Source organism: Clytia hemisphaerica, unplaced genomic scaffold (genome assembly GCF_902728285.1).
Source record: "Clytia hemisphaerica strain Z4C2 unplaced genomic scaffold, Clytia hemisphaerica genome assembly, whole genome shotgun sequence".
Classification (NCBI taxonomy): domain Eukaryota; kingdom Metazoa; phylum Cnidaria; class Hydrozoa; order Leptothecata; family Clytiidae; genus Clytia; species Clytia hemisphaerica.
Genome location: NW_027103910.1, coordinates 348,837 through 376,353, shown reverse-complemented (window position 1 = coordinate 376,353; position 27,517 = coordinate 348,837). Strand labels below are relative to the sequence as shown.

Here is a 27,517-nt window from a genome sequence, read left to right as displayed (position 1 = left end):
GTTCTATTTTGTCTATTCAGTAAGGTTTGTTACATTTTAGTTTTATTTCATATATTCAGTCACATTTGATTTTAAGACTGTGACTACTAAAGTAAAGGTGCTGGAAGATGCTGCTGCATACCGTGAGTGAGCGTGAGATCGGGTAACTTGCATCAGTCATCAGTAGTGGAGGCAAACATGCAATCATAGCCCTCAAATTAATGACCTGTCTGGTCATTAAAATACAACTTTACGCAGATCCGCTGGCAGCTCTACTCTACCATTTTTGTGTTGATTTAATTTTGTATTTTTAATGACCAGCCAGGTCTTTCATTTGAGGGGTATCTATGCATGTATAGCCAAACGTTAACTGCTATCATTGTTCCATTATGCTGTTGTGGCAAAAATTAGTTCCTTTAGAAAAATAAAACTGTTTATATGATATAAAAAAAGTTTGATTTATCTTTCTTCTACAACATTATATTATTTCTATGCAGTTACATCAAAATGCCTCGAAAATGTCAATATGAAAATTGCGTAATCAGAGAACGTATGTCTCGCTCATTATAAAAAGGCCGAGACAAACTTTCAATAATTGGATTGTAACATCGAGTTAAGTCTCTTTTGTTCAGTCACCAGGGGGTAAATAAAACAGACCTTGTTACATTTATCGGTCGTTTCAACTTGACAATTCGTTTAAAACTCAGCCTCCTAAATATTTGGGGTAGGTAAAATATGTACAAAGAAATTCATACTTTTCCAACCCGGCAAATCTTTAAAAAAGAAGCGAACAATAAAATATAATTACCCTTTCCAAATAAACCTCTTCGGTGGCGAGCGTAGTCTACTCTGACGTAATTGTAAAATTTATGTGATGGGAGTTTGACATAGTATTGTAATGTTGTTTGGGGAATTATGAAGTTCTCTGGAATTTCGATTGCATTTATTCAGGTTGATTTTTTATGACTTCTAATGGTACTTTTTCTAACGAGTTTGATTACTCTGTTCTCACACTTATGTCTTTTTTTTTCGCGTCCTTTTCCGTGATTACTTTTATTAATATTTTTAAAGACAGGTAAGAAGGCATATTGATGTAACTGCTATGGAATCCATCCAGGGTTATTTTGACTATTTTGCAGATCTGGAAACATACAGGCGTATCCGTGAAGATGAAGCCTTTTTTTTAGAAATGTGCAACATTTAAAATGAAGGATTGAAGGATCTAGCCCTTTCCTTGTTGTCATACAGCATATATTTGAAAATCTGACCAACTTATATATAATAATCCCTAAAGTACAATAATTTATACATATATTTTCCATTCTTGTCTTTAAGTTTAGCAGAAAAGTAAAAATGGGGAAACACAAAAGTCGAGACCGCTCGAGATCTCGGTCACCACATTCATCATCATCAGGAAAACACCAACATTCAAAGAAAAGCAAGAAAAAATACTCAAGAAAAGATTCTTCATCTGACTCTTCAGATCAAGAGAGTGGAAACAGAATGTCCTTTGAGGAAGAACTACAAAAAATCAAAGAGGAGAAAAGGTCTAAGAGTGTTTGCTGTTTTGTGATATCTTAAGACCTCTTTCCTCAAAAAGCTTGAAGACCTTTTTTTTCCTTGAAAAATATGTAGAACTCTTTCTATTTTCCTTAAAGTTTGAAACAAATGTCAATACTTGAAACAAATGTCACAAAAAATGGTATACTTTGTTTGGATGGGTGGCCCACCTCCCTTTATCAGACAAAACATTCAATATTTTGCTTATTAAAACTAGGCATCACATGTTACAAAACTAATCAAATGATTGATTTTGAAAATTTCAGGAGGGAGAAGGAACTGTTAAAATCAACAGAAACACCTGAACAGAGAAGACAAAGAAGACAAGCCAAAAAAGAAGAAAAAGAAAAGAAATTTAATCGTTTGAAAGGTGTCAACGATCTTGGATACACTAATACAGACAATCCTTTTGGGGATACAAATCTTACAGATAATTTTGTTTGGAACAAGGTATTGATCACCGATCATCTTTGATGATATTCATTCATTTTGCTATGAAAGTATAATTGATTATTAAGTCAAAACAAATAATACTGTTATGCACATATTATTATTTTTTTGATATGATTATAGAAACATCAGCAGGAAGGCACAAAAAATATTGCCCAAAAACAAAGGCACAAACAAGAAGAATTGAGAGATGAACTTGAAAAAGTGAAACGAAGAAGACAAGAAAGAGAGCGTGAAAAAGCTGCGCGTGACGAAGAGATGACTTTGATGCAACGTGAAAAAGAAGCTGCCATGTTTTCAGTATGCACCTTTAATATAAACCCCTTTCTAATTTGACTTGTGTTTTTTTCTCTATTCTTTTTTATTAGATCAATGATATCTCGCTTTGGATGTTTTTTGTGCTTACAAGCATGTCAGGTGCCAAAATTGAGGTCCATGGTGCTCAAATTGAGATCCATGGTTAAATAAAAAATTTGCTTGTTTTTTTATAACTTTTAGTGTCAGTTAGGTTACTAAGGCTCCGTGTACACATAGAAATTTAGCTATTGTTCACAGCTCCTCAAGCGCACATTGCAAATTACCTACCTTAAGGGAACTTATTTTGGTGGGAACTAATTTTGGCAGGCAGCAAATATCCTAAAAATTTTTAATTTTGGCAGGAACTTATTTTGGCAAATAGTGAATTTTTTAAATTTTGGCGGGAACTAATTTTGCAAATGACAGCGTAAATTTGTTCTATTTTGCCTTATTATGAGCAATTTTGATGAATTTCAGGGGTTATTTAGGCAAGGAAACAAAAGGAATTTTTGCAAGGTTTTTTATCAAACTACCCATGTCAAGTGTATCTACCGTACTGTGAAAAACTCTCCTAATAAACTTAACCAGTGGACATGCCATAACTGTCTACTTACAGTGTTAACTTTCCTATCCTTTCCTGTCCTATCCTAGCAGCTAAGCGTGTGTGGCTGACCAAACTCGATACCCTGCTTGTCTACGTTTCAACAATCTGGACTGGCCCTATAGTCATCACCGGTGATACTAACATTGATTTGATAGAAAACTCAGTGATCGCACAAGAATATAGAGAACTTTTACGCAACCATGGTCTCGATCAACATATCTTCAAACCTACTAGTCATGGCCGTACGCTAATAGATCATATCGCCTCGAATCTTCCCAAAATGAACCATGAGAACGTTGTTCCGTGTGACGAAATCAGTGATCACGATGGCCCGTATGTTATTTTCAACGTCAAGAAACCACGTTTCGAGCCACAATACGAAACATATCCGAATCGAAACCAATTTCAACGCCGCTTCATTTGTATCTGATGTTGAGAAAATCCCTTTCCCAGCCGTTTACGGACTTGAGTCATCAGAGGACAAGGTACACTGTTTCAATCAACTGTTTTTATCTTGTTTAAACGAACTTGCACCACTTGTCAAATGCAAAATAACGAGACCACCGGCTCCATGGCTGAAAGAACTTAATCTTTCTGCTAAGCTCCGCGAGCGTGACCAACTACGAACTCGAGCACATCAACGACCCCATAACGAACAAGCATGGGGTGCATTCCGTAAAGTTCGAAACGAAGTAAAGAAACACATACGCAATACCAAATCAAACATTTATAAAAAAGCACTGTCATCAAAACGCCCGAAAGAAGTTTGGAATACCATCTACCGGATTTTAAATCCAAACCCAAAGAGTATCGACACTGACCCAAACGCACTTAATGAACATTATAACACAACCGCAGTAAGGCTACTGAACTCTGTACCTAAGACTGAAGAAACGTTGCGAAACTTGATTGATACACTTCCTGATAATCCGAACACATTCAGCTTCTCTAAAACCACCTACTCGGACGTAAGAAAAGCAATCCTCTCACTCCGTAATGATTGCTCCACCGGGCAAGATAAGATACCTTCGAAATTCTTAAAACTTTGTATTAACGAAATCACCAGTCCAATTTGTCACATAGTAAACACTGCAATCGAGGAGAACGCTTTTCCAAACCAATGGAAGATCTCGAAGATCACCCCTATTCCGAAAGTCGATGAACCAAGTGAACCGTCAGATTACCGACCGATATCCATTCTCCCAATCCTTTCAAAAGTATACGAAAGAATTCTAATGCTTCAAATGGTCGATCACATCGAATCCCGTAAACTTCTATCCAACCATCAATCTGGATTTCGAAAAGGACACTGTACGATCACAACATGTATGAAAATCAAGAGTGATATCATCAAGGCGATGGATAGTGGTGAGGTCACTCTTTCTATTATGGCTGATTTCTCGAGTGCATTTGACACAGTCGATTTCGAAATAATGATTGAAAAACTTCATAAACTTAACTTTTCAAAGTCTGCATTACTACTAATGGCAAGTTACCTATCAAACCGTCTACAATTCGTACAGATCAATGACAAGGAATCTAACAGGCTTACCGTACTGAATGGTGTTCCCCAAGGAAGTATCCTCGGCCCTGTTCTATTTAATATCTACGTTCATGACATGTCAATAAATACTGATGCAGAGTGTATGTAATATGCAGGCGACACCAGCCTGTATCGTCACACAAGACCCCAACACTTCGTAGAGTGCACTGAAAAAATCGACAATGACATCAAAGATCTCCAGAGATGGTCGAAAACCCAGAATCTTCTATTCAATTCGAAAAAGACGAAAACCGTGCTATTCTCGACACAACAGATGGCCAGACGACACCAGTTTGAATACGAGATAAAATCGCTTGACGAAAAAAACCATCGAACGCGTCAAAACATTCAAACTCCTCGGTATAACGTTTAGTGAGGATATGAAATGGAACGCTCATACAAAAAAAGCTACGTCTAAAGCATATGGTACACTCAAGTCACTTTGTCGTATCAAGCGCTACCTATCTTACCATCTACGGAAGCAGCTTGCAGAATCGCAAGAATCTAAATTCGCCAAATCCGCCAAAATTAGTTCCCGCCAAAATAAGTTCCCTTAAGGTATTTACTTATCTATTTTGTCATATTTTAGAACTGGGAGAAACAGGAAGACACATTTCATCTTCAGCAAGCCAGATTGAGATCCTCTATACGAATCACTAACGGACGTGCGAAACCCATTGATTTGTTGGCTGTGTATATAAACCCTGAAGAGGAGAACCTAGAAATTCAAATGCATGAACCATATGCAGCCTTAGTTGTAAGATTTTTTAAAACCATGACTTTTGTAGCCTATACTAGACGTCACCCACGTTTTTTCTATTTTGCGACTTTTTCGAATGTTTTTAGCCCAGGTTTTCGGGCTCTAATCATTCGATTTTTTGACGTCACTTTTCCTGCAGTAGCAAAAAAATTTGCGTCGAATTTGCGTCAAAGCACTTGAAAGGCTTCTATTTTTTCGAAAATCGTCAAAGTGGAACTCACTATGACTTTTGGCATTACTTTGGGAACACTTATATTATACACATAATAAGTATACACCTATAATTCTATACACTAATAATTACACATATTATACACTTGTAATTCTTTAAAGTGGCCATTATTATGTTAGCATATCACCTTTTTCGGTAAGGGTGCAATACAAACAGGCCACAAAGATAGAAAGCATATCATTTGAATCTTAGCGACCATAGCTGACCATAGTGTAGTGGTAGAGCATCCGGGCTACGCTGCGCAAGGTTGTGGGTTCAACCCCAAGCCGGGTCATAGCATACCAAAGATTCTCAAAACTTACTTGAATCTTTGTTGTCTTTTCGGTTTTCAGGGGTTATCAATAGATGATTTAGAAGATCTCCTGGCTGACATAACCGTTTACCTAGAGATTGACCAAGAGAAGAATATTGACTTTTGGGAGGTTTGTATTTTATCTGTGCGGCGTTTTTTTCCAACAATGTATATATTTTCATCAAAGAAGAATTCCTTCAAGGAGGGTAGGACTTAAATTGACTTATTGAAGATTTTTCATGAAAAACTCATTTCAAACTATCAAATGACTTGACATGGTGCTTTGACATGGATTTTTGAAATCTCTTTAATTACTTAGTTTCAATAATCAATGTTTTTCTTTACAGGACATTACAATTATTGTTAAAGATGAGTTGGCGAAGTTGAAAAAGATGCGTGGAGAAGGTATCATTTCCATTAGTATCCTAGCCTTAATCACATCAAGAAATGTTTACTGTGGGGGTGGGGGGGTTGGGGTAATTAAGAATGTAAAAAAAAATTGAGAAACATTAATATCACCTGACAGCACCTGGAGTAGTTGGGATGCATCAATAGCGAGTTTATGTACATTCGATATAAATCTCACAAGGTAGGTCAGCCCATCTCATGAACAGACCCTAAATGTCATTGCTCCGTGAGAGAATCTGCCCATGATGGTGACCGTTTTTATCTTTTTATCCAGATTTTTGGGTAAATATAAATGAGCTTTTGAGCACGCTGATTGGTGAAATGAATGTTTAGCCTGAAGAACTGCAGGTCGATCATCATATTCGAGCAGAGAATGGTATGAGCAGAATCAGCTTCATTATCGCTCTCCTTATCAGAATGGAAGATCTGTCATGGATTATTCATTATTTTCAATTAAGGTCGGAACAAACGAAGATGGATACACTTTTCAATTTTTTCTTTCATAGTTTCCAATCGTCGAGATGTGATCAATTCTTCCGTACAAACAGACGTCAATACAATCTTCAAAGGGAAAACATACTCACAACTAATAGCTCTACAAAAACAAATAAGAGCTAAGATCAAAGCTGGAGGTTCCATCGATGTAGGTAAGTCAATGGTTTTGTTAAGCACAACTTGAAGACGTGTATACAAATATAAAATACAAATATTTTCTCAATTGGAGGAGGGACCAGCTTCATTATCGCTCGCCTTATTCGTCTCTTTAAGTTCTCCTCTACTTGGTTCAACTTTTGAACTCTTTAGTACTTAACAAAGCAATGCGACAACTTTTCAATAAAATATGGCTGTTGGAAAAGTAGTTTAGTTGGCAAAATATCGAAAAGTGTAAAAAGGCAAATCGGCAAAAATCTTACAAATTCACGGCGTTTTTTATGTTACGTCAGTTTATTTCTTTTTATAAGCATGATACTTTATAAGAATACTCATGATGAAATTGGCCAAAAAATTAAGAATATGTTAAGAATACCACCACAAATAGAATTTGGAACTGACCCTATAATAATGTCATTTTTAGAACAACTTTCCTTTAAATTGCCAATCATCCCCATCAATGCTAAAAGCTTTCACAAAAATGCCAAACTTTTATCTTGTGGTTTACGTATTGCATGCTAAATTTAGTTTGGGCCATGACCAGCTGATAACTTCAAGTAAAATAAGACGAAAGCAAGTCTGAAAACCTAAAACTACCGAAAAAATCCTAAGAATACCGTAAGAATATTGTAGGAGGATTTTTCCCAAAACACTATTTTTATAGAATTTCTCCGCTTTTTTATTACCTCAGGTTACTGGGAGACATTACTACAACAGCTGAAAGCGATCATGGCCAAAACACGACTAAAAGAACGACATCAAAAAATGTTGAAAGGGAAACTGGAAGAAATGAAAATGGAGGTTTGTTCGTACTCTTTTCTTTTGGCTGTTTTTGATCAGCCCGCTTCTATATGCCATTTGATTCGTCAAAATAGTTTCAGTTTAAAGGCCTGTCTCCACTTGCTCGTGCTGTGATCGCACCTTTTGGCTTCAATCCTTTTTGCTTGGAAAAAAAGATTACGTCATAAAAATGTAGTGTGCTCGAAAATCGTTACGTCAGATCGCGCCAATGGAATTGCTTCATTTTTCTTTTGACCTATAGCGTGGAAGCTTTGCTCGAAAATGCGATCGCAGCGCGCGCAAGTGGAGACCGGCCTAAGGTCTTATCTTTCGCATATAGCCGAGCCAGTCAGGGTGTCCTGAAAAAAAGTCCTGTGTCAGAACACGACACAGGAGTAGAAAAATCTTGTATTGTGTATGTTTATTTTAGTTTCTCTTCTTAACGTAACACATTAAAAATAGGAACGCAATAAACTTATAAACATAATTGAACTATCAATTGTGTAAATAAAACAATTTTTATAAATACCTCTTTCTAACAAACTAAAAAGTCATGAACGATCGCATTATATATTAAAACACGTAAATATTAATTCTTGACACACACACACAAAAATCTTCTCTATTTGTAGTCTTTTTCTAACACAGGGCTTTTTAACGGGACACCCTGTATAGGTCTTTTTACGATGGAAAAGAACCAATAGGCCTTTATAATCCCTAGACACAATTTCTCGATGCTGGTCAACCAAAATGTTTGATATTGGAGTTTTTTAAGGTGGTATAGTAGGGGGCCATTCTCTAGGACCCGTAACAACAATTTCCGGAGTGGAATTCGAGAGCTTTCCGATGTTATAAGTGGTTTTGTGCTTTAGCAACTTTGAAATTTTGTCAAATTTCGTGTCCCAAGGGTTTTTGCTTGTGACGTCAGTCTTTTCCCCATAAAAAAAATTGCTGAACCTAATTAATTTACTCCCTCTCAAAAAAGTTTCTAAATACATTCTTCTTTCGAATAAGCAAAAAAAAATTCCACTCCGGAAATTGTTGTCACGGCCCCTACTAGTAACCCAAAAATTGTATCACTAATCGTCAAAACCTTATTAAATAGAGAGTGTCATAGAATTATAAATCAACCCAGGTCTAGTGGCTCATATTATTTGAGTAAATCGGTAACCGCTGATCATATTTTCAAGTGAGTTTTCAAAACCTGAAAAACCTGGAACCCGAATTCGGCCATGATCACTGAGAGTAGTGCAAGGAGTAATCAAAGTCTCAAATTTCACAAATGTTGAGTGAGAAAACTGTCGATGCCAACAACCTCTTATGAATAACGTATAAAGTTTAGAAAATATCACAAAATTTAGAACAGATGTTGCTTATGCGTTTTTACATAAGAACATTAGGCTTCTTCGATGGCCGAAATATAAAGTAAAGTAAAGTTGAGAACATTAAGACTATGCGTGATTTAACATCCAATTCCTTAGGTAATTGCACAAAAATACTCGTGAATGGTTAAAATGAAAACATTTTGATGATGATGATGATGATGATGATGATGAACTAAACGTAAACAGCCCTTCGTTTTCATCGGATACTTTTGATATAGAGGGGGAATTAGAATTATGGAACATTTTAATGCTTAAAACTGAATTAGTTAAGAACATCTAAATTCTTCGAAAATTGCGAGAGTTTTATAAAAAAAACGTGTATGTGAAATATACTCGCTTTTTCTTACAAACAAACCTGTTATCAATCCATGATATGCACCACTGGAGGGTCTTCTAAGAACTTTTATAATATTCCACCCAATGAGATACCTAGGAGTTTTTACGAGATACTTCACTAATTGGTCATTTAAAGTGATAGAGATGACGCGTTCTTTAGAAAAAGTAATGAGATTATTTTATTACATCTTAACGACCAACCAAATCAAATAAGAGCTTGTAAAAACTCCAGCTTCTCCCCACCCAATACGTCACTTAAACAATAGAAAAAGTGACGTATTGGGTGGAACAAAAACAGATCAGTTGCATAATTTCATGAATATGGGTGATAAATTTAAAATCAATAAAACTATTGGCAAACGCCCGGGCTATTTTGGGTGCTTTCATATAAAACAATGTCCTTACACAGACCCAGTATCTACGGCTAATTTCAAAATTCATTCCCGTAGAGGGTCTTTGCATGGCGTTCTAAATCTTTGTGTAGATTTAGAGCGCAATGGTCTGTTGTCATTGTCTTTTCTCATTTGAGATTTTTAAAACCGACCGCTGCGATGGAGTGTTTGTGAGAGAGGAGAGACGATGAGCGAAGTGTTGCTATCTATAAATCATAAATCATCGCAGAGGTCTCCGTACGGCAATTTTTTTATCAAACAGACAATGCGCACAGAGTGTACTACGAAGCGATAAACGTGAGATACACTCCTCTGGTACAGAGTAATTAAACATTACGTCATGAATATCATGAATTGTGTTTTCTCCAATTGCAGTCTACAGTAGATGACGATGCCGAACTACCTTCGACCAAACGATATAAAGCTAGGCTAGGTAGGCTAGACGAGGAAGATAACAACGATGAACCCAGCGGAGGAGAACTTAAAGAGACGAATAAGGAGAGCGATAATGAAGCTGGCCCCTCCTCTGCAGTTGAGAAAAACCAAGAGGAAGGAGGGCGAGGGAGAAAATCCTGAAGAAGAAATAGACGAAAAGTAAGGCTATATCCTGATTATTCTCGTTCAGAGAAATGTATTTCTTTATCTTCGGCTCTTTTTATAGCTCTAACCCTGGGAGATAACATATTGTATAAAAAGTCATAAGATGTGTAACCAAATCAAAATTAAACATAAGTCATTTTCGCTGCTAACGTGTCTTTTCGTAAGTTTTTCTATTCATATTGTATAAAAGATATACATCCGTTCTAACTATATCATGAGTCCGCCTCTCTATTCACGTTGTGCACCATTGCAATGACTTCACAAAATTATGTTTTTTAACACATCCAATATGGCACTTGCAATCAATCACCTTTTGTCAAAGTGACGTAATGTCAAAAGATATAAGGTTGTCTATCGTGAATACGGTACCGTTTATAAGAAATCAGACGAATTTCCCCCCGATTTCTCTTTCAGGATTGAAATACAAAAATTCACAGAAGCAGAGCTGAATGACAAAGGTTTGTTACATCATCACATTCTTATTGACATGACATACTTCGGTTTGATATTTTGCTGAATCAGCAGTTTGAGACCTCTTTTGGCACATTTGAATTGTACAATTAACTTTCTAAGGAACCTCGGACTAACATAATAACACTTTTAAAACCCCACAAAACACCCCCCCAGTGTTCAGTTTTGCAAATATCCTTTTCTTTAAAGTTCTACGATATCAATACGAGAATAGATTACAAAATCCATCTATCTGAACCATATTACATTAACTTATTGTATTTTTTGTTTCGCAGCCATGAAAGAATACGAGGAACAATGTTACAGTCCAAAACTCATTCACTTTGGTGATGTAGATGAGGTACCTATCTCATTTCTCCCTCCAGCCACTAGAGCATTTTCCGGTGTAAATTATCTAATATTCTGATGACGTATTCGCAGCCGCTAACGTTATAAAGCTTTAAAGCACTAGGCCCATTTCCCATCGGAGATGATTTATAGTCTGCAACGAGGGCTATGTTACCAGGCCTCCCGCTGCAAAATCTCTCGACGAGGTCTTGCGAAATTCCGTATTCTAAACTTTCAAGATGTTGAAAATTTTACCGTCTTTAGCTTAACCGTGTCGGATGAGAATTTCTACATCTGGGTGCCAGGTAAGGGCATAAAACAACTAAACGTGCGGGTGCCAGACGTAAGCAGATTTCAAATAGAAATAATTCATGTCATTTTTTCTTAATAATAAGAAAAAGACAAAAAGGACGGAATAAGTTCCGTGTCATATTTCTCTTCATTCAGTGCAAAATATTCTCTTTACTGAAACATGGAAATAACGAAAACAAGAAAAAAAAATTTTCTTTGTTACATGTACTAGTACTTTATTGAAACACCCTTTGGCCTTTTCCAAAAAACCCTTCCAAACTTATTATTATCTATTTTTCTATTTTTATCTTACAGGAAAAATGGTTAAAACCGGCAGAGGACAGCTTGAAATTAGTATGAAAATTATTTTCAATCCCTCTGTTGTTATAGTCGTTTCATTTAATTATTTCTCCCATTTTCTTTTACCATTTCACTCGTTAGTTCCAATAAACTGGGTACTATAAATACTCTAACGGTACCCTTTTTCTTTGCCAATGCTTACGGTCGGTTCAGGTACAACCGCAGTGATTCTAAAAATAGACATAGACATCAAAATTACTGTTTATCCGAGGTTTAATCCCATCATCATTTGCATTAATTTCTTATGCAAGTCAATTCCACTTATGGACAATACAAAAGTAATAACTTGCACGCATTACGAATCCAGATGAAAAGGATTGTGGAATTGAATTTCTGTCAAATGCGAGTAACAATTATGACGTTTGCATAGCGGTGTGATACGTGTCATCACAAGCAACTTTAAATACGAATGAAATGGAACGTTCCAGCAAGACGAACGACTTTTAGGAACGTTCTAAGAACGCTAGAGAACATTCTTAAACGTTCCTGGTCATTCCCTTTTATTTACTAGTTTAAGGATGTCTTAAAACGTTCGGAAGCGTTCCTGAACGTTTCATAACGTTCTCGAACGTTCTCAAACGTTCCATAACGTTCTTATTGAGTCAATATTAACCTTTGGACTCAAAAGATCGTTCGCGAGCGTTCCGGGACGTTCTACAAAGTTCTGGAGCGTTCTGGAACGTCTCTGAACGTTCTGGAACGTTGTGGAGCGTTCAGAAACGTCGCTGAACGTTTTAGAACGATCGAGGACGTTCTGGAACGTTCTAGGAACGTTATGGAACGTTCAGGAACGTCTCAAGAACGCTCCGTTTTATTTGTACTTCAAATCGCTTGTGATGACACATATTGCCTTAACGATACTCAATTTTTAATAACCACTCTTTTGACCTTTGTCAAATTTCATTGACAAATAAATTACTCAAAAACCACCCTAAGTGGTTAATTTTGGCGTAGAATCACGAATCTCGAAATTTCACGTGGATCTAAATTTGCGAATCAGCCTCTTTTTCACTAATTCATTTCAGTTTCTTAGGGTTTTGGCCAAAATTCCGAATTTCGGGTAAAGGACCAAAATTCGTGAAAATTGCGAAAATTATTTTACGCGAAATTTAATCAACTTTTAAGGTGGTTTACTTGACTAATTTTAACCTAGTGGATTAAATAAAAAGGGCAAATGGGAGGGTAATTTCTGACCTACCAATTGTGATTTGCTTTCTTCCTTTTCCAGAGCTATCTCCGTGAAAAAGTCAAATCTGGCTCAACAGTAGAAGAGGTAAGAGCAAATCTACATTTCATTTTTCTTTGAGAGACAAGGGTTCAAGTGCTGTTTTTATTTGAAAATAAGGGATTGCAAACCTGTTAATCGTATTTGTTCCCATTCTTAATAATATTTCTCACCCACGAGCAGTTTTTTTGTTATTTGGATTTTTAATGTTTTTTTTTCAAAATGGTGACCTCGCAGTAATTTTTGCACTACGTGAAAAATGTGTCACAGAAATTCATTTTTTAGCTTTTTTTGCAAAATCAGTCTGAAAAGCAACCAAAAAATAGGTGGTCTCCATGACAAATTGTCCCAAAAACTTTTACTACCAGGGTAGTAAAATACCTCTTCCAAGAGTCTGGGTGGTGGTATGTAAAAATTCGTAAAAATCCTTTTACTACTCATATATGTCTGAGATTTTACTACCGACCCCCCCCCCCTGTACCTCGTCAAATTCTCCTAATCCACTACACTGGACTCAGCGTCACCAAAAATTTATGAATGCGCCGAAAACTTTTTTGTCTGAATGTAAATTTGATCTGTTTTATCTTTAGGAATTAGAGGCACAGAATATGTTTAATACAGAAGCATTGGGAGAGGGCGAAGAAACTTTCAACAATCCAGTGGCTCTCAAGCTACAGGTATCTTTTACAATATATTTTATTTCAAATTTAAACGGACTTTGCTTCTCGGCTTCCAAAGGGAATTTACACAAAAAAAATTCATTAGATTATTAAAATAAGCATTTTTGCTTCCAGGAATATCTCAAGCTTGTGAACTCTTGAGATATTATAGTAAAATAAAAAGGTTTGCCAAAAGCGCCAACAAACTTTTTATTTGAAGTTTCTTACTTCATTCTAGGTTTGTTCTCCTACAAAAAGGTGTCCCATAAAATATTCTTTAAAATCTCCCACAACATTACATTGAAACTATAATTTGTTTGTTTAAAGATTAATATTTGATTGGACATATTCTATGAATAATATTATGAAAGATGTTTTCGGATTTGAAACGGGATAGAACAGAAAATGGAGAACACAGGATATAAAATGCAAACAAATACTTTAAGAAAAAAGGAAATAAGTTACATTAGATTAAACTATACTGAAATGCACCTCTCATATATAACTCGCATTCACGTCTCTCAGTGTTGAACTGATTTCTATATTATGTACAGAATTTACAATTGATAAACAGACTCTCATTACAGGGTGTCACATAACAATCCTCAATGACAGATTTTGAGCTGTGAATTTTATAGTTTAAACAGGAATTGTTTTATGGGACACCCTGCAGAGATAATTTTTGTTCAAAAATTCAGGTTCAACAAATTCATGTTATCATGATGAATCCTAAATTCTTCAAAATTATGACAATCAAAATATTTATTCATAATTTCAAAAACAAGACTAATTTTTTCCACACAAAATAGAGTTTATTTTCTGAAATACCAACTTGAAAAACACGGGGTCACGGTAATCGTCATCTTTTACCACAATATTTCCGTTTTGAAGGACAGGGGTCTCTTCGAAAGTATCGCGTGTGATTATATTGATTGTGTTTTCATCGTTGAATTTCATAAGTTGAAAGTATGTATGATCTACTTTTTCACGAGAAAAAGGTAAATGGATGACAACGTTTTCTTCTTCTTCTTCTTTCAAATGGTCCATTAATTCATATTTCATCATCTCCCTTCCGAAGGAAGTCGATGCTCTTCTCGCGTCAAACGCATATATACTGTGAAACGTTACATTGGGGAAAACATCTCGAACAATAATATTCCAAAAGTTATAGTTCGCCATATGATCAAAATTGTATATCCAGAAATAGAAATGATGTTTTTTGGACGATAGACATTGAACGTTTAAATGACGGGTATATCTTTCACGCCAGTCGTACCGAGGATTGATCATTTGGTCCATTATAATTTGATGCAAGTGTGGAACGAATTCAAGCCTGAGATTATTTTCATCTGGAATAAAGTTTTCTTCTCGTATCCAAGGTAAAAATAAGTAACCGATTCTGACACCAAAACTCCATACCACAAAATCACTTTCTTTTCGTTCCCACATTCTTTGAACTTTCTTGATTACTGTAGAAAGATGTTCTTCTAAAGATTGATCACCCTTTACCAACAAGAAAACTGTTTGTTTACTTGTATTGTTATTAGGAGACAATTTTTCCAATACCTTCAACAACTCCTTCTCATCAGTCCGTGTTATAGCTTGGAAATCAGTCTCGAAAAATGCTTTATAATTTTTCTTAGTAAGACGAATCAAGCGGCCTTGTATTGGGGAAAATGCCCAAAATGTTAAGTAAGGTTTATCTAATATTGATTTGACTAAAAATGTCAATTGCGTTTCGGGACAATCTTACAATCGTTCATAATCTTTGTAATACCAAACATGGAATGAGGGTGATATTTCTAACTTTCAAACACGATGAAACCATCTGTGTATGGTGTTTCCATCTGTTTGTCAATTAAAAGTTTTTCTATAATTTGTATAAAATATTTATGTTATGCTGATGATGTTTGTTGATTGTTTGAAAAACGTTTCAAGGAGAATGTTTTCGCCGGATAAACGTTCTCTTTACGGATTTTTAAGAATTCAATAATTTTTTGTAAATGCGGTGCTGTGATTTTATTAAAATTGTTCTCAAAAGCTGGAAGTGAAAATCTTATTTAAATACCAGACTGATTGTGTAACTTACAGACCTGAATTGATTTACAGGCTTTCATAAAAATCTGACCCTTAGTACCTCCTTATTATGTCTTGTTAATTTTTTTTGGAAAACATTTTTCATACTGATTCAGAAAAACATAAAAGTTAATTGAATTGAAATTGAATTCGACGAAAATGATTTAAAAAAGTAATACAACAGACGATATCGGCTTTCCGAATTCTCCCCGAATGATTACCCATGATGCATTGCGCAAAAAATTCACGGACAATATTGACTTACCGAATTTTTTTGCGCAATGCATCATGGGTAATCATTCGGGAGAATTTCGTTAAGCCGATATCGTCTATTGCTGAAGTCAGCATAATAAGTTTAAGTTAAGGATTACCAAACAGATTTCATCCACGTTTTTTATTTGAATGTCTAGAATTATTGCAATCATGAAAGTTTCATATGAACTCAGATATTCTCTTTTAAATTCTCTGGCTATGTATTGACTCTCCAAATTTCAGCCTGATGTTTTTAAAAATTTATTCCGGTTAAAAAAACGTTTACGTCTTTAAGCCAATTTTTCTATATTATCAAATTGACGTTGGAACACAAACTAAATTAAAAAATCAGAATGAAAATGCCGTCCTTCTTTTGAATAGATTTGTCTGTCTACAAAAGAACCACTGAAAAAAAATGAAGATCGTTTGTATATGCTAGCTCTGACGCAAGTGAGTAGTCTTAAAACATAACCGTAACTTTAAAGAATACACATGTTGCTCTGAAAGAATGAGGTTGCTAAGAGTAATAATGTCGTTTTTTAGTTTTTACCGATTTTTCTAGTTGTTGATTAAATTTGTTTTGGGATTTTAGATCACTTGATTCGAAAAGCTTGATATTTAGTTTTTTGTCGTATTGATAAAGAATTGTTTGGTGTTGAAGACTAAACATTGATTCCAAACTCAAACGAACAAAAAGATCTGCTGACCAGAAAAATTTGCACTTGCATGTGCGTGTTATTATCGCTAAAGTTCTTTTTGTGAGTGAACTCAGCATAAAACCTCTGCAACAAACTTTAAAACTACTGAAAACTACATCAGAACAATCCCGAATCAACCAAATACACAGATCATAAAAAAAATGAAAAGAACTCGTTTTGTTTCATTTTGATGCTAAATTTTTTATAGAAATGTTTTGTTGAGTCAGCATTCTACAAGTTATTCACAGTAAGGTATCGAAAAGCGCGCTAAAAACCTGTTGTCAATTTTGATTGAATTGGATATCAGATTTTTCGAAAGAAACTTTGAGGTCCTTTAAATTAACCTATGTTCGTCCATTCGTTCGTTCGTCTGTTACAAGCTTTTCTTGAGATTAGCTCGTTAGTTTTTTCTGATTTTTTGCATAGTGATGACGGAGCCCGATTTTTAAGAAAAAAATTTTTCGGGCAAATTTGGGCCAATTGTGTTTTTTTGGACTTGGTTTTTCTGACTTTTGGCAGAAAGATGGATTGCAAAGTTCTCTAAAAAGTGGCTGAAGTCTTTTTCCGGAATTTTTTTTTCAGATTTTCTTCTTTGGGGAAATTCCCTTGTGACATTTTTAAGGAAAAAGATTATTTCTTGTGGTTGGCTTGGTGTTTTTTTTCTAATTTTTTGTACAATGATGTAAAATGGTAATGTTTAAAATGTGACGTAGCCCGATTTGCGAAAAAATAATTCTTTGCATCTTCGTACGATTGTTGCCATTTTTCTTCTTACATTCGCCTTCAGGTAGGTACATTCCGCATGTAGCTTGTTTGTTTAAAGATTAATATTTAATGGCACATATTCTATGAACAATATTATGAAAGATGTTTTCGGATTTGAAACGGGATAGAACAGAAAATGGAGAACACAGGATATAAAATGCAAACAAATTCTTTAAACTGACCAAATTAAGAAAAAAGGAAATAAGTTACATTAGATTAAACTATGGTGAAACGCACCTCTCACATATAACTCACATTCACGTATCCCAGTGTCAGTAGCGTGGTTGGTCGACTAAAATTCGCGCGAACTGGGGAGTAATTTTAGAAGATTTTGGTTTTTGTCTCCCCTTATGAAAAGTAATTAACTTTTTAAAAATTACGCGAGCCAACCAAGCAAGAAAATGGTGAGGTATTTTCTCTCTTTTTGGCCGAAAATTGCCATATCTAAGGTGTAAAAGGGGCGCTGAAAATTAGTAAACAGAGGTGTCTCTTTGCGCAAATTTATTCCGGTGCCCCTCAAGAAAATCAGCAGCTGGGGGGGGGGAGGCACTGCCCCCCTGCTACCACGCTACTGCCCAGTGTTAAACAGATTTCTATATTATGTACAGAATTTACAATCGATAAACAGACTCTCATTACAGAGTGTCCTATAACAATCCTCAATAACAGATTTTGAGCTGTGAATTTTATAGTTTAAACAGGAATTGTTTTATTGGACACCCTGCAGAGATAATTTTTGCTGAAAAATTCAGGTTCAATAAATTCATGTTATCATGATGAATCCCAAATTCTTCAAAATTGTAACAATCAAAATATTTATTCATAATCTCAAAAACAAGACTAATTTTTTCCGCACAAAATAGAGTTTATTTTCTGAAATACCAACTTGAAAAACAAGGGGTCACGGTAATCGTCATCTTTTACCACAATATTTCCGTTTTGAAGGAAAGGGGTCTCTTCGAAAGTATCGCGTGTGATTATATTGATTGTGTTTTCATCGTTGAATTTCATTGGATGAAATTCAGTATCATCTACTTTTTCATGAGAAAAAGGCAAATGAATGACAACTATTTCATCGTTTTCTTCTTCTTCTTTCAAATACTTCATTAATTTATCTTTCGTCATAAATCCTTCTCTGAAGGAAGTGTGTACCATTTTCCATCCATACACATTGTTTCTGTGAAACGTTACATTGGGAAAAACATCTCGAACAATATTATTCCAAAAGTTAAACTCCGGATAATTATGAATGTTTATATTTTCAAAATACCAGAAATAGTAATGATGTTTTTTGGACGATCGACATTGAACTTTCATATGACGAGTATATCTTTCACGCCAGTCGTACTGAGGATTGACCATTTGATCCATTAGAATTTGATGCAAGTGTGGATCGAATTTAAGCCTGCTATTAAACGTTTCTGAAATAAAGTTTCCCTTTCGTGTCCAATCAAGAAATAAATAATCGCTACTAGAATCAAAATGCCATACCACGAAATCGCTTTCTTTTTGTTCCCACATTCTTTGAGCTTTCTTGAGTTGTTTTAAAGAACTACCACCGAACCCATCAACCAAAAAGAAAATTGTTTGTTTGCTAGTATTCTTATTATGAGGCAAATTGTCCAGAGCCTTCGACAACTCCCTCATATAAGTCTGTGTTATAGCTTGGAAATCAGTCTCGAAAAATGCTCTATAATTTTCCTCAGTAAGACGAATCAAGCGGCTTTGTATTGGAGAAAATGCCCAAAATATAAAGCAAGGTTTATCTAATATTGATTTGACCAAATAAGTCAATTGCGTGTCGGCGTAAAGGAACATTTCATGATTATAATCTCCTCCACGTTTAAGCTGATCATCCCATGTAATAATCGGAATGAGGGTGATACTTCTAACTTCAAAACACGGTGAAACCATCAGATCTCCCCAAGTCACCGATACCAACAAAACCACACCAAAACAAAGGGAACTCAATGTGAGGTTAATTGTATACATTGTTCGCTAAAATGTTAAAGTATAGGTGTTATTTTATGACTTTGTAATATTTTGAGTTAGAGTTTTTGACTTACTGATCAGACGGATTTTTCACGAAATGATGATCGAAACTGTTTAGATTTGATGTGATTCAGCCCCATACTTTAATTGAAAGTTTCCTCTAGAATTCGTTTAAAATAAATATGATAAACGAATTTTGAATTCAATGAACTTATGTATGTATTCAAGGTCTGGGCTCTAATGAAGTGTCCATCTGTTGATTGAAAATTTTTCTCCATGATTCGTTTAAAATAAATATGATAAACGAATTTTGAATTCAATCAATTTATGTATGCATTCAAGGTCTGGGCTCTAATGATGTGTCCATCTGCTGATTGAAAATTTTTTCCATAATTCGTTTAAAATAAATGTAATGAACGAATTTTGAATTCAATCAATTTATGTATGCATTCAAGGTCTGGGCTCTAATGAAGTGTCCATCTGTTGATTGAAAATTTTTTTCCATAATTTGATAAACGAATTTTGAATTCAATCAATGTCCATCTGTTAATTAGAATTTTTCCATAATTCAAATTCAATTTAATCAATTTATGTATATATTCAAGGTCTGGGCTCTAATGATGTGTCCATCTGCTGATTGAAAATTTTCTCCATAATTCGTTTGAAATCAATATAAACGAAATTTAAATCCAATCAATTTTTGTTTGTATATTCAAGGTGGCCTCACATGAAGTGTCCATCTGTCTGTTGATTAATCTTTTTTCTTTAATTTGTATAAAATTTTTATGTTATATTGATGATGTTTGTTGATTGTTTGAAAAACGTTCCAAGAAGAATGTTTTTGCCGGATAAACGTTCACTTTACGAATTTTTAAGAAATTAATAATTTTTTGCAGTACGACTGTGTTAAATAGAAAATTTTATTAAAATTGCTCACAAAATCGTTACTTAAATCACAGACTAATTGTGTTATTTACAGACCAAAATTGATTTCCAGGCTTACATAACTTATTATGTCTTGTTAATTTTTTTTGGAAAACATTTTTCATACTGATTCAGAAAAACATAAAAGTTAATTGAATTGAAATTGAATTTGACGAAAATTATTTAAAAAACTAACACAATTGCTGAAGTCAGCATAATAAGTTTAAGTTAAGGATTACCAAACAGATTTCATACTCGTTTTTTATTTGAATGTCTAGAATTATTGCAATCATGAAAGTTTCCTATGAACTCAGATATTCTCTTTTCAATTCTCTGGCTATGTATTGACTCCCCAAATTTCAGTCTGATGTTTCGATAAATTTATTCCGGTTAAAAAACGTTTACGTCTTCGAGCCAATTTTTCTATGTTATCAAATTGACGTTGGAACACAAACCAAAATAAAATGTCAGAATGAAAATGCCGTCCTTCTTTTGAATAGATTTGTCTCTCTAAATAACCCCAAGCCTGGGGTTCCGTGACATCTTTTCTACGACCTAACCATTTTTAGTCCATCCGAAAGAACAGTATATTATAAGATATTTTTGAGAGGGAGGACGCGGATTAGGCCTGGGAAAACTTTTTGTGACCAAAATAGTGACGCCATAGGCAAAACTGCAAGGGAAAATAAGTGGTAGAGAAATAGCTGATTCTCAAAAGTCAAAATAAACGAAAATGATTGGTACCATCTGAAAGAGCATGAAATTCTGAGCAAAAAATTGTATTACAACAACTCTCTGACTAAAACACACAAAGGAATACAGCCGCTTTAAGACCAACTAACTGTGAGCTCTACTGTGATTTGACGTCAAATCTTGTCTTGATCGTACTGACGCCGGTATGTTTTTGAACTTCAAGCGGCTGTATTTATTTGTGTGTAGTCACGAACAATCACGAATCAGCCAAATACACAGATCATAAAAACAGTGAAAAGAACTCGTTTTGTTTCATTTTGATGCAAAATTTTTTATAGAAACGATTTGTTGAGTCAGCATTCTACAAATTATACACAGTATCGAAAAGCGCGCTAAAAACCTGTTGTCAATTTTGATTGGATTGGATATGAGATTTTTCGAAAGAAACTTTTTTTCATGAGCTATTTTCCACACAATCATGCTTTATAAGAACAAGAACAAAAGGACACGGGGACCATTTTTTCGCCTTTTAAAAACCTTTGAACAGTTCAAGAGCTGTTCCAGCATTCGATTTCAGGCTGAAAAAAGCTGGCTTTCGTCAAGATTTGCCCAAGGAAATGGAAAAATAAAGCATATAAATGAGGCTCCCCCAGCGGTAACTCCGATCACGCAGTCATCACGCGGTTTTTTGTGTTCAATTACGATCACGTACAACAGCAAAAAAATTGCATAATCACGCATCCCTTTGGAAAAAGTCCAAATCATGCATCATGGCTCAAAAATCTTCAAAAATCACGATCACGTTTTGACCTCTGATCACGCAATCACGAAACAAAAATTTCCAACTTACGTAAGCGCACTAGGAAAAAGTACCTATTACGACATGATGCAAACTGCTTGCATGGGGCTCTCATTAATAACATTTTAAAGAACATCAAAAGCTAAAAATTTCGAAATAATAAGAAAAGCCCAGCTTCATTCAAAATTTACGGATTTTTTTATTAAATAAAAAGAAGGCGTGTCATTTTTTCTTTCCACTAAATTTTCAGAAATTTGCATGGTCAGACAAGTATCGTCCCCGGAAACCACGTTTCTTCAACAGAGTACATACGGTAAGATTTATCTTACTCATCTTTATTTTGTCTTGGCGTGACAGTAATACACCTTTTCGACCGTAGTCGCGCGGGATTTTTTTCGTCCGCTTTATCCCACTAAAACCGTCCCAATCCTTTTTTGACGCATTTTTCCATTGTCTATTGGTGCGAAAAAAGGACTGGGACGGTTTTAGTGGGATAAAGCGGACAAAAAATGCCCGTACGGTAATTGGTGGCTACGGTCGAAAAGGTTATTAAAAGCACTGAGCCAGACCTGATTGATTTCTTATTCCTTCTTTAAAATATATTATAGACTACTGATAGTTCTTCTTTATTATCTCTCTGGACGATTTAGCTGTTCTAGAAGAAAATTGTTGATTCCTTTTTGTTTAAGGAGTTCCTTTTGGAAAGTAAACTCATCTGCCCAAGAATAATTATTGCCAAAATGTTAGATACTCTTTGAGATGGTCCTAGGTTTTGTCTTTTGATAAGAATCTCCTTGGTTTTACATTTAGTTTAGAGGTACCCCATATAGATTTGAAAATCCCTAAAAATCCTTGAATTTTCCAAGAGTTTTTATTGATCAGAATCAGGTCATTTTCAGGAATGAAGTCCGACCTACAAAATGTTTGGATTAGTTTACTTAAAATGACCTACCTTTTTTCTGAGAAACGAGACTTCTGAGATTGCCACTTTCTGGAATTTTTCGCGTTAACTTAATTTTGCGATTCCCTAAATTGGATATTTTTAAAGAAAAGAGTTAAAATAAGAAAAAGACTCGCTAAATTTCGCGAAATTATGTACACGCGAAAGTTTAGTACCCGAGAAAATATATACACATACCGTAATATCTGTGTGGATATATTTTTAATGTGTAATTGTTATTGTAATTGAAACATTTCATTATCTTATTCAATAACTCCTTTTCAGGGATACGAATGGAACAAGTATAATCAAACACATTACGATCAAGACAACCCTCCACCTAAAATCGTTCAAGGATATAAATTCAACGTGAGTTCTATTTACGTGTATTTACTTATGTCAACTCTAACAAATTGACGCTAAGAAATCTCGGAAATAGCGCTGCGGTTACTTACTGTACTAAAGTAAAAAAAAAAACAATAAAAAATGCGATACTTTAGGAAATTGTGACCAGTGAAAGAATAAAAAATAGGCTTTATTTCCAACGTCGCACATGTTTGCACGCCCAATGTGCCCTACGTTTACTGTTATATTAACCAGTGCCCAGGCCTTTTGCAAAAGGGCGTACAATTGCATGTGAATTGTGTGTACTTTTAAGGTGTTTTTATCTTTTTTAAGTATTCCATCTTAAAGGGGAATGAATCTAAATGGCCTTTACCCTTCGAGCATCTTGGGGGGGGGCAAAGACATTTTTTTTTGATAACTTCTGAAATATTTATTCAATTGACTTATATAAATATGACTTGACATCTTGAAAATGTTAGCATCATCGATGACGTCATTATCACCTAATGACGTCATCATTCTTAGAAAATACCGAAACAGGAGGAAACTCGACGTGACAGGTATTTCTGGGGCATACAATCGATTTTTTGCCACCTGTTGGTATCGTCTATTTTGCAGACCGGTCTAAAACTGCCCTTTTTGCCTAAATTAGCCTTAGGGTACTTTATCTAGAGATTACAATCCAGAGTCAATAGCATTTGACCTGAAATGTTGACAAGGTATTGCAATTGAATTGAATTGATAATACAAGATTTCAGGCAAAGTTTTAGCAAATTGAAAGTGAGTATTTCGGGTAGAATAGAGACCGGTCCAACCACTCACTTGACTAAATTGAAACTTTGCACACTTTCTTGGATGGTAAATACCTATCACTGGTGAAAATTTCAAGTCAAAAGCTGTAGTAATTTCTGAGTTCCGGCAATTGGTCAACGTGTATTTTACAGACCGTTTTGAAAAGTACCAAATACTCATGGGAACGAACTTTTTCTCTTTTACTAGTCACTTTTATTTGACAAATTTCAGTCAAATTGAACGAGTCAATGCATGACTTTGTTCGAGTTTACATTCTGGTCTGTAAAATACCAACCAGACAGGTGGCCAAACCAAAATTTTGCAAATCGTCTTTGATTATCCATATCTACTACTGGATTCCAAGGTCCTAACACTTGTCAATCTTGAGATTTCAAGGGGGGACCTCGAGCCCACCCCCTTCAAAGATGCTTCCCCTAGTAAAAAAATAGGAAGATGCTCGAAAGGTTAAGATGTTATTACTACAGGGTGATTACAAAACCGCACCTTTACAGTTATTTCTCAGATATTTCTTGAAATATGGAAGTTTGAAGAAAAAGTAGAGTTTTCATAAATGAACAAACCCTTTCTTTTTTCTGTCGTCGAAAATGAAGATATCATTCTCTGGGTCGGAGCATTCTTATTTTCCAGTATGTCTGCAATCTTAAGTTGAGCTAAAGTTTTTTTTTTCCATACTGACAGTCAATTAATTTCTTTTTTTCTTTACAGATTTTTTACCCTGACTTGATCGATAAAACACACACTCCTGAATTCACCCTGGTAAGTTGGTAACCCGGAAAAATTTTTTTTTCCAAGTTTGTCATGAACATATAATCCAAGAATATAGACAATGCAATGGTTTCCCATTCTTGATTACACTAAAAATCGAATTGAACGCTAGGCGGTAAATCAACTTTTTAGACTAACAAAATAAAATAGAAGAAAGTTTGAAATTGAAATTTGGAAGGGCCTCACCCACGAAATATTTCTAAACAAAACTCAAAATATGTTAAATACTTTTTGATTGGTTACTTGCATCAAAGAGGCCCAAATAACAACAGTAAAAAATATTTCATTCTTTAAATAAGTCTTTACCCCGGGGAAGGCACTCGATTCAAAAACGACCATACGTGTGGCCCAAAATTAGGCCTTTGAAATCGAACCCTTACAGTGCAGAGAGAATTTTGTATAATTTGAGTAAATTTGAGCGAAAAATCGACCCTCACGGTGCATTTTCTTGAAAATCTTTTACCATTTTCGGGCAAAATATGGTCAGATTTTCTAAATTTTACACCCTTACAGTGCAACTTTTCCCATCTTCGCTCATTTTGACCCTTGCAGTGCACTTTGGGAAGCTTAGAAAATACACTCTTAAGGGCCGCACGTATGGTATATCATTTACCTTGAGTGCCCCCCCCGGGTCTTCACACATGTCTCCTTTCAGGACAGTGTTTCTCCATATACCTTAAGTGGATAAATTTTCGCGTGTACTAATTTTCGCGAGACGAGAATTTAAAGATTTCGCGTGGATTAAATTTCGCGAATCAAGGGTCTTTAAAATTTTCGCGTGTATTAAATTTCGCGAAAATGGCCTTCTTTATTTAATTTCGCGACTATATAAATTGTAACTAGAAAAGAGATGTGTTTTTTAATCGAACAAAGGCAGACAAAGTCACTCAAAAACTTTCAAAGAAAGTACTTTTAGGAGTTTACTAGAGTTTATAATTGAAATGAAGAGTTAAACTCGTAATATAATAATTTGATTTCTTTCTTTGATTTCGCGAACTTTTTTTTTCGCGATTGTAAAATTCCAAATAATTTCGCGTGGACAAATTTTTGCGAATCAAAGGCCTTCAAAATTTTCGCGTGGACTAAATTTCGCGAAAATGGCCAAAATTCGCAGAAACCGAGAAAATTAATCCACGCGAAAATTTATCCACTTATGGAGCTGAATAAACAAAAAAATGTTTTTATTTTCCTCTTTCTGACCAATCTTACTCCACATCCGTGTCAATTGACCTTTTCATAAATTAAGTCACGAACATCACTTGCCTCGTTTTGAAATTATTGCCATGGTGATTAACTCCCAGTGGATTTTATTAAACTACTTTCTATTTATAAAAATATCACTTAATGTCTCAAGGGACATTATCACCATGGTAATTTTTTGAATACGAGGCAAGTGATGTTCGTGACGGACGTAATTCATGAAAAGGTCTAATTCAATGTGAAAAAGCTTGTAAATTAAAAGCTACCGGGTGCGCCACAAAAAAGTTTCTCTCTTTAAAACTAATTTTCTCGAAATCTAAAAATTTTTAAAGAACCATTCCTATCCTATTGGAAAGAAGAAAAATAAACTTAAATTTTGATGGGTCATTTATTGAATTCGGTTCATTAGATCGAAAGTTATGCTCAATTGAATGAAAAAGTTACTTTCAGAAAGTGCCCGAAAACGTTAAAAATCGACCTATCAAATTAAACAGAAGCATAATTACATAATGCATCAGTATTTTCGTTTTAGTCATCAAGAATGATAATTAGCTGTCTAAATGACCTTTTGTTATTTAAAGGAAGGTTGAATTACATTTAAAGGAAGAAAATTCGTCGAAAAAAGCCAAAAAATCTTGTAAAATTCAGAAAGATTCAGAAAAATACATCAAATATGGGTTTTGAGGTACATCCAGCCTTACATAGACTTTATTCAGTCTACAACCAAAAATCTGAAGAAAATCTCGGTAAAAGTAAATTAAAATGATTTTGATGAAGATTCTAAACCCTTTTGACCCATCAGTTTCAAAATTTATGTGTTTAAAAAATGTTCTTAATCATGTAAAGCCTATTGCGATTGCTAGTTTTAAAATAAAATTTTGATAGGTCGATTTTTAACGTTTTCGGGAACTTTCTGAAAGTAACTTTTTTTATTCAATTGAGCATAACTTTTGATCTAATGAACCAAATTTATTAAATGACCCATCAAAATTTAAGTTTATCTTTCTTCTTTCCAATGGAATAGGAATGATTCTTTTAAAATCTTTCGATTTCGAGAAAATCAGTTTCAAAGAGAGAAACTTTTTCGTGGCGCACCCGGTATTTAACTTTGTATGTTTTTGTTTTATGTTAGCGCCTGAAACAATGCATAAAACAATTCCAACTATTTCTCATCTTTCAATACTTTTCAGACACAATGCGATGAAGATCCAGACTTTGCCATCTTGAGATTTAAAACTGGCCCACCGTACGAAGACATCGCTTTCAAAATTGTCGACCGTGAATGGGAATGTTCTAATAGACATGGTTTCCGTTGTCAATTCTATAATAACATTTTTCAATTATACTTTCACTTCAAACGATATCGATACAGGAGGTAGTCAATGGAAACTGGGTCTCTTTGTTATGATACTTTTGACAACAGTAGAGAAACAAAAATGGTGAAGAATAACTGTCAATAAGTATAACATGATATATCAACCTTGCGTATGGACCCTATGAAAGCTAAACGTTTTCTATTATATTAGGGAAAGTTATCGAAATCTGTCTGGGTGGCAGGCAGCAATAACTCACGCTCAAAACTCTCATGAATATCTTTCGAACACCGCTATATGGAGCCTATCGTCCAGATGATACAGACTAGAAAAGCCAGTC

General features: G+C 34.8%; 1 protein-coding gene across 3 annotated transcripts; it reads left to right on the top strand.

Annotated features, from left to right (window-relative positions):
* Window positions 1–27,517, top strand: LOC136809184 (splicing factor Cactin-like). 3 transcript variants are annotated; one of them, XM_067065702.1, is made up of 19 exons: window positions 1–24; window positions 1,315–1,526; window positions 1,806–1,989; window positions 2,113–2,289; window positions 5,023–5,190; window positions 5,758–5,847; window positions 6,065–6,122; window positions 6,632–6,772; window positions 7,468–7,577; window positions 10,045–10,263; window positions 10,684–10,727; window positions 11,016–11,080; window positions 11,674–11,712; window positions 12,947–12,991; window positions 13,534–13,620; window positions 22,052–22,114; window positions 23,027–23,110; window positions 24,605–24,655; window positions 27,055–27,517. In XM_067065702.1, the coding sequence occupies exons 2-10, from the start codon at window positions 1,333–1,335 to the stop codon at window positions 10,243–10,245; spliced, it is 1,323 nt and encodes a 440-aa protein (XP_066921803.1). In that variant the 5' UTR covers window positions 1–24; window positions 1,315–1,332; the 3' UTR covers window positions 10,246–10,263; window positions 10,684–10,727; window positions 11,016–11,080; window positions 11,674–11,712; window positions 12,947–12,991; window positions 13,534–13,620; window positions 22,052–22,114; window positions 23,027–23,110; window positions 24,605–24,655; window positions 27,055–27,517. The 3 variants fall into 3 exon arrangements, with proteins under 3 accessions (XP_066921803.1, XP_066921804.1, XP_066921805.1); XM_067065703.1 differs by lacking the exons at window positions 11,674–11,712; window positions 12,947–12,991; window positions 13,534–13,620; ... (2 more) ...; window positions 24,605–24,655; window positions 27,055–27,517 and having other exon boundaries at window positions 11,016–11,081; XM_067065704.1 differs by lacking the exons at window positions 1–24; window positions 1,315–1,526; window positions 1,806–1,989; ... (4 more) ...; window positions 6,632–6,772; window positions 7,468–7,577 and having other exon boundaries at window positions 10,177–10,263; window positions 27,055–27,322.